At 49.4% G+C, this 7,830-nt stretch overlaps 1 protein-coding gene across 2 annotated transcripts; it reads right to left on the bottom strand.

Annotated features, from left to right (window-relative positions):
• Nucleotides 1-441: 441 nt before the first annotated feature.
• Nucleotides 442-7,804, bottom strand: LOC109461637. 2 transcript variants are annotated; one of them, XM_019758017.1, is made up of 3 exons: nucleotides 7,449-7,804; nucleotides 4,858-5,196; nucleotides 442-2,547 (listed from the first exon to the last, which is right to left on the bottom strand). In XM_019758017.1, exons 2-3 carry the CDS (start codon nucleotides 5,186-5,188, stop codon nucleotides 1,565-1,567), a joined length of 1,314 nt encoding a protein of 437 aa, XP_019613576.1. In that variant the 5' UTR covers nucleotides 5,189-5,196; nucleotides 7,449-7,804; the 3' UTR covers nucleotides 442-1,564. The 2 variants fall into 2 exon arrangements, with proteins under 2 accessions (XP_019613576.1, XP_019613577.1); XM_019758018.1 differs by having other exon boundaries at nucleotides 4,858-5,190.
• Nucleotides 7,805-7,830: the final 26 nt, after the last annotated feature.

Raw genomic sequence — 7,830 nt, 5'->3', positions numbered from 1 at the left:
AATTTTTTTTATACGTATAATGTGCGGAAATTTTTTAAAAGGTCGGGAGTATTTTTCTTGCACTTCTAACACCTCAGAGGGACGTTAGGAATGCAAGAAAATTTTTTCCGACCATTTCCAAAAGAAATAGCGACTTTGTTAAAATTCGCCTGTATAACGCGTTTCAGGCTCTAAATCATAGGTTTTGCACGAAAAAAACCGACCAAATTTTTTTTGATACGTATAATGTGCGGAAATTTTTTTTAAAAGGTCGGGAGTATTTTTCTTGCACTTCTAACACCTCAGAGGGACGTTAGGAATGCAAGAAAATTTTTTCCGACCATTTCCAAAAGAAATAGCGACTTTGTTAAAATTCGCCTGTATAACGCGTTTCAGGCTCTAAATCATAGGTTTTGCACGAAAAAAACCGACCAAATTTTTTTTGCAGGGCAAAAGGCCTTTTGCTTCCAAACTCACGGAATGACAGTCAGTTTAACTAGGGAGGATCAAACACAATAAACAGAAGAGACATTTCTTGTTTGGCGAGATATGCAACCTTTTATTCTGTTGCATCACAAACCATAGCATCAACACGTGCGAGGCATGATGTAGGATAGAGATTGTCTCAAATATATTAACATGTGTCTCATGTCAACAACCCGGCCTCACGGAAGTAGTGGAGACCAAAACTTGCAAAACACATCCAATGACTCTTACAGAAGAGGGAATCGCATAACATAAAAGGTGCGTACATGTGGCAATCATCGTAGGAACACTACAGTATGGGTTACAAAAGAGAGTCACCAACTCGTTATCTTGTTCCTTAGTAGGATACAAGGGCGATTTGGTTCTACATTGGTATAAGGTATAGAGTAGGATACAACGTCACCAACGGGTGATTTGGTTCTAAAATATAGAGTAGAATACAAACGCTAGTCACCAACGGGTGATTTGGTTCTACATTGGGTATAAGATATAGAGTAGGATACGAACGCTAGTCACCAACGGATGATTTGGTTCTACATCGGGTATAAGATATAGAGTAGGATTCAAAACGCTAGCCACCAACGGGTGGTCCTGTTGTCTACATTGGTATAAGACACAGAGTAGGATGGTTTTATACATTGGGTATAAGATGCAGAGAATGATACAAGCGCTAGTCACCAATGGGTGATTTGGTTCTACAATGGGTATAATATATAGCGTAGGATTCAAAACGCTAGCCACCAACGGGTGGTCCTGTTGTCTACATTGATATAAGACACAGAGTAGGATGGTTTTATACATTGGGTATAAGATACAGAGTATGATACAAACGCTAGACACCAACGGGTGATCTTGTCCACATAAGATGAATAACATCGAATAAAGGGTAGGTGCAATAAGTAACAATCGGGTACATTACAGGGTAGGATCTATGGTACATTGCTGCGTGCGGTAAACGCTGGTCTCAAAATAGTGCAATAGTAATCGTACGTGTCCATACAATAGAAGCTCATAACCTCTTAGTTATGGTTGGTTACATGTGTTAGTAGAAGGAAGGGCACCCGCCAGCAACCTTCGGGAAACTTTGAGTCAGGATTGGTTAGAGGCGAATATAGTGTTTGAATGCATCTGACGACCATCTGCCTAAGGACCTGAGAAGGGAGTCGGGCACCCCTTGCATTGCAGCCCAGGTTGCAGCGCCTATTCGAAAGGAATGGGGGGTGATTTTGTGGGTGTCTAGGCCGAGATGTTCTAGGCTAGTTTTGAGGGTTCGAGCGAAAAGGTCCGCGGAGACAGGACGCCCGTTGCTGCGGAGGAAAAGGCATCCCGCACAGTTCCCCCTCAGCTTCAGGTAGTCCTGTAGACTGGCTACCGGGCAGTACCGGCTTCCTGGTTGTGACTGAATAGAAATTGAGGACGGGCGGCCAGAACTGTTGTGTTTGAAGGATTGAAAGGTGGCGATGATGGAGGGCCCGGATGTTTGACGGGACGGGAATAAGGAAATGTTGGAGAGCTGCAACGTGTGCTGCGGGCCAGAGGTGACGGCGACTTCGCCAATACGGGCCATGGAGTAATAAGTGAACAAGTACATGGCCTTGAATAAAGCTTGATCATAATGCGTGGCGGTTGTGTTCTGTAGCGAGTCTACCAATGATTTGAGTATGAACGGGGAGATGGGGAGTCGATCGTCTGGGACACGGAACTTCCGGATAGCCTGCATCAGTTTTTGGATAACAAATGACTGGGTAGGATCCGGTAAATCAAAAAGTTTGTGGATGAAGCTGATGGCAGATAGTTTAGAGGAGATGGATGCAGGTGCTATCTGTCTTTGGTGTAGTGACGCAATAAACTGAGATAGCAGGGGGACTGATATGGGGGGCATGGTCAAGTCCCGACCGACTAGTTGAAAGGTGAATTGACGCAGCTGCTGCCAGGCAGAGCGATAAGCCCGTAAGGTGGAAGGGGCGAGAGAGGTCATTAAGAGGTCGTTGGCAACCTTATTAAGGACGACGGCTGTAGATGGGAGGGTACCGGAATTGGGCATGGCTCCATGTGAGGGAATGTGTGGCGGAAGTGGGCGATCTGTAAGCGAGATAGAAGATCTGCCATGACATTGTCTTTACCAGGGATATGGGTTGCACGGCAGAGGACATTATGTTCCAGGCATATGAGTACAAAATGGCGGAGCAGAGGCATAATCGCTGGGTTTCGGGACGTTTGTTTGTTGATCACGTGGACGAGAGCCTCGTTGTCGGTGTGGAAAAGAATTCGTTTGTTTGTCCAGAGGCGTCCCCAAATATGTAGAGATAGTACAATGGGGTAAAATTCGAGGATGGTTATGTTAATGTTGTTGAAGGAGGGAGGCCAAGCGCCGTAGACCCAGGCCGTTTGGAAGACTGCCCCAAAACCCAGCGAGGCCGCTGCATCCGTAAATAGGTGAAGCGTTGAGTCAAATGTGAAACTATCTTCTAAGAAGAAGGATTTACCATTGAATGAAGTCAGAAAGTCGTGCCACATGCGTAAATCCTGGCGAACACTGTCAGAGATGTGTATGAGTGTTTTAGAAGAGGACTGTGACTTGGTTAGGTCAATCAGACGTCTTAGGAAAGCTCGGCCTGGGAGAACTACTTGGCAAACATGGTTCAGTAGGCCAATAAGGGACTGGATTTGTTTGAGGGTGGCTGATGAGGCTGAAAGGAAGGCGAATAGTTGATCTCTGCATTTATGTAGCTTGTCTGGAGGTATTCTGGCCTCCATGGCTATTGTGTCCAGTTCAATACCAAGAAAAGTCATGACTGTATCTGGTGAAAAGGTTTTTTCGTCAGCCAATGGGATGCCGACCTCCACACACATGTTGGAAAAGGCCGACAGGTCACGGTCGCAGAGGTGATAGGACCGATTAGCGAAGAGGAAGTCGTCTAATATGTGTGTCGGGAAAGGAATGTTTAGTTTCTTTCGACAGATCCACTCTAAAGCAGTGCTCAGACTTTCAAATATTGCACAGCTGATACTTGACCCCATTGGTAAGCACCTGTCGTAGTAAAACTCGCCATTATAGGTGAAACCAAGAAGATGGTGATCATCTGGATGCACGGGAATAAGGCGGAATGCCGATTGAATATCTGTCTTGGCAAGATAGCATCCAGGCCCTAAGGTCTTGATATGTTTAATAGCCGTATCTATGGATGAATATGTGACAGACGAAAGCTCACGGGGAATGCCGTCGTTGACCGACGCGCCGGGGGGGGAGGAAAGATCGTGAATTAGGCGGAATTTACCCGGGGTCTTTTTCGGTACTGCATAGAGTGGGGAAAGGAACAGGTTGTGAAAGGGAGGGAACTTAAAAGGCCCGGCGATACGCCCCGATTGTAGTTCCTGCTGGAGTTTTTCGGAAATAACGGGATTGTATGGGCTGCCGCTTTGTTGTGGCAATGACAGAGCTGTGACGTATCTAGGACCAAAATATTCTAACGGGAAACCAGACGTGAAACCCTTTATGACATATTGTTTATCACTCTCAGGGTATCCGTGAAGGTAACGGTGAAGGGCACTAGCGCGGACGGGAGTGGGAAGTGCTGGGGGCGGACTTCTGATCGCAGAGGAAGGCCTTGTGGGGTTTGGAGCATTTGTAGCAGGAGTGGTCGAATTGGCATTTGACCTGGAGGCACTGTGTGTTGGAGTTGTGATGGCGAAAACAGTACCCTTTTGGCACTTGTTTGGGGGTTGATTGTGATTGGGTACGGCGGGAAGTAAGTGGGACAGTGGAAGGCTTAGACCCGGTCAGGGCATTGACGTACAACTGCATTTGGGGAGTATCCCATGGGGCAGCGGGGAAGGCCTGCCGGTACTGGCGGAATTGTGTATCATACGTCTGCCAGTCCGCGCCTTTAGCCGCAAGGGACCGGACTAGCGACTGGTACGAGATAAGCTGAGAGCTGCTGGAAGGGTGACGTTGGAGGTAGATGTAGTGAAAGATTGCGAAGGCGTCAAGCCAGCGGTCAAGAGAAAGGGGCTGTTTGGAACTCACAGTGCGGTTGGCAAGGGTTAAGGTGGGCGGCCCGTCGGTGTCGGAGAGAGCGACAGTGTACAAGGCACGCGTGTCAGTTGACGCTGACGGGAGCAGCTGCTTTAAGTCGATGAAAACATCGCGCCAGATTTTATCTTTTAGGGCAGCGGAGACGCCATTGTCAAGAGGGACGTGTGCGCCTAGGCGTGAGGTGTTGGCCGCGAGGGTCGGGGGGTCTGTCGGGTTGGGGTTAGGCAAGACGGGCGGGGCGGGGGGTGTGGGGTTAGGCAAGACGGGCGGGGTAGGGCCTGTTGGGTTAGGCAAGACGGACGTGACGGGACCTGTGGGGTTAGTGTTGACAGTCTGAGCAGGGTGTGTGGGGTTACCTAGAATGGCTCCGGCCAGAGCATTGGCGGGGCCATCCAGCTGGGCAGGCGGAAGTGCCGGCGGTGTGGGGCCGAACTGGGTAGTTGTTGGCAGCGTGGGGGCGCCCTGTGGAGCAGGAGGTCTGGACTCCAGTTCTTTGGAGAGCAGCTCGTTCGCCGCCTGGAGCCGCTGGAGCTCAGTCCGCAGGTTAACAATGTCTTCGGGCTGGTCGGTTGTCGGGCCGCCACGTCCCCTGCCGCCCCGTCCGCCTCGTTGGGTCGGTCCGCCCCGTCCTAGGGCTCTGCCACCTCGTCCCCGGCCCTGTTGGCTTCCGGAGCGGGTGACGGGCATTGCTAGGTCTCAAACAAACAAACAAGAGAAGAAGGCGGATTAGGAAAACATGAACTTTGGTTACATACTGAACAGGCGGGATCATGTCACCGCAAAGGTGGAGCCGTTACAACAAGGTACAAGATTTTTACTAAGAAATATCAAGGGGAGGGCTCTCATTGACATATGAAAGATGGAGGCCCAGAACGGGCGGGCGAGCACGTTAATTTATGAAGGTGTGATTCCCGTGCAGAGGGCCGATGTGTATTGCACGGAAGCACGGATCCAAACTGCCCGCTCTGAACCCAATGAGAGGCCCAGAAGGTTAGAATAAATTATTGGGCGGTCAGAAGGTTACAGTGTGCGTATGTAGCGTAAACCACGTTTGCCAGTATAACTGGCGGGGTGTGTAAATAAAAACACCGCCAAAGTGTGTAAATAAACACTGACCGCTACCAGCGAAACGAGCGGACAGAAAGGTAACGACAGTAAACAATACGGGCTTCAATAGGAAGCACCGTAACATCTTACACGGGTCTGCCAAGTATAACAGACACCACGTGTAAACAATCTCTGACCGCTACCAGCCAATCGAGCGGACAGAAAAGTAACAGTAAACAATACGGGCTTCAATAGGAAGCACCGTAACACGTTACACGGGTCTGCCAAGTATAACAGACACCACGTGTAAACAATCTCTGACCGCTACCAGCCAATCGAGCGGACAGAAAAGTAACAGTAAACAATACGGGCTTCAATAGGAAGCACCGTAACACGTTACACGGGTCTGCCAAGTATAACAGACACCACGTGTAAACAATCTCTGACCGCTACCAGCCAATTGAGCGGACAGAAAGGTTACAACATACAATACGGACCTGTAGCAAATGTGACATAAGGCGTCCGATATAGCGGACAAAAAGGTGCAGTCTGGCCGCCATATTGGCAAACCGAGCAGCCGTGGAGATACATGGCATTTTTTGTGTTGTAAACCAACGGGCTCGCCAGAGGACAAGTGTTGTGCGGTTAGATGTTGGGCTAGGGCGATCAATTTGGTTGGAAAACGGCGAGGGGGGCGGAAGTCAAATGTTTTGTCAATTGGTACAGCGAAAGGTTAGGTCCTCACGGGTAGCTGGCGACCGACTGACTGAATGAATGGTGCCTCGTGCGCAGGGACCACCCAGAGGTGGTCAGCCAGACAGATAGGTTTGTTGCTATGGCAACTGTCGCGACGGACGTACAGGGGAATACTCAGAATACCCTCCCTTCCGTTTTACAGCAAAAACCCTATTTTGCAGGGCAAAAGGCCTTTTGCTTCCAAACTCACGGAATGACAGTCAGTTTAACTAGGGAGGATCAAACACAATAAACAGAAGAGACATTTCTTGTTTGGCGAGATATGCAACCTTTTATTCTGTTGCATCACAAACCATAGCATCAACACGTGCGAGGCATGATGTAGGATAGAGATTGTCTCAAATATATTAACATGTGTCTCATGTCAACAACCCGGCCAAAACACGCCTAACTGCGTGAAAGAAACCAAGACCAGTGCGTGTGCGAACGAAACGGGGAAACCAGCCAATCGGGCACAAATTGTGCCGGAATGAGAAAGGAAAGGGGTCCACAAGGGACAAGCGAACACGTTTTAATTTAAATGTGCTTTAGGTGGCGGTCTACAGCCCCGCGCACGCTCTTGTAATACTGGAGATTTCCCAGATCGGACAAATGTAGGCCGTCAGGGGCAAAGTAGTTTGGGTTGTGTCTCCACAGACGTCTGTGGTCCCATACTGTGACCTTGTGATAACTGTGTACGAGTTCCTTCAGCGCCTCCGTGAATTTGTGGAGGCGCTGAGGAAAGTCAGACATGTTGGGTGGATTATGGAGACGCCAGATTGGAGCCCCCAGTATGACAGATTGAACGGCTGGGATGTTTTGTAGGGAAAAGGCAAGGCTGGCAAGATTTCGAGCGATTAATTCAGGTGATAGGTTGGGGTTGCACAAATCGACTACCCCTAACTCGATATATATAATGTCACTTGGAAAAAGCCTGAATGTACGGTAGAATACGGGCGCGATAGCGAGGGATGTTACAGCCGGGGAGACCGTAAAACTCGACACAGGCCCGGGACAGCCAGAAGTCTCGTGAAACCGCGCGGCCGGTTTGCGTGGTGGTACGGGAAGAGATAAATCTTTCTAACCGCTTGACAAAAGAGTGACCCGAAACGAGGACGGATCTAAGACCGTCGTCCATGTTGATATGTCAACGAACAAAACTCACCGCACGGGAGACTGAGCTTGGCGACGTGCTGGTCTCACTAGGTCACGGTCAAGTGCTCCGGCCAGGCGTTGTCCTCACGATGTTTTGTCAGTTGGAGTAGGTTAGTAAGTCCTCGCGGGTAGCGCACGGGAGACTGAGCTTGGCGACGTGCTGGTCTCACTAGGTCACGGGTCAAGTGGTCCGGCCAGGCGTTGTCCTCACGATGTTTTGTCAGTTGGAGTAGGTTAGTAAGTCCTCGCGGGTAGCTAGCGAAAGTAAAACAAATGTCAGTCGGGAAGTCAAATGTTTTGTCAATTGGTACAGCGAAAGGTTAGGTCCTCACGGGTAGCTGGCGACCGACTGACTGAATGAATGGTGCCTCGTGCGCAGGGACCACCCAGAG

The sequence above is a fragment of the Branchiostoma belcheri genome, unplaced genomic scaffold (assembly GCF_001625305.1).
Source record: "Branchiostoma belcheri isolate BF01 breed outbred unplaced genomic scaffold, Haploidv18h27 scaffold940, whole genome shotgun sequence".
In the NCBI taxonomy this organism is placed as follows: Eukaryota; Metazoa; Chordata; class Leptocardii; order Amphioxiformes; family Branchiostomatidae; genus Branchiostoma; species Branchiostoma belcheri.
The sequence above is the reverse complement of the archived record's forward strand: the minus strand, read 5'-3'. Positions and strand labels throughout refer to the sequence as shown.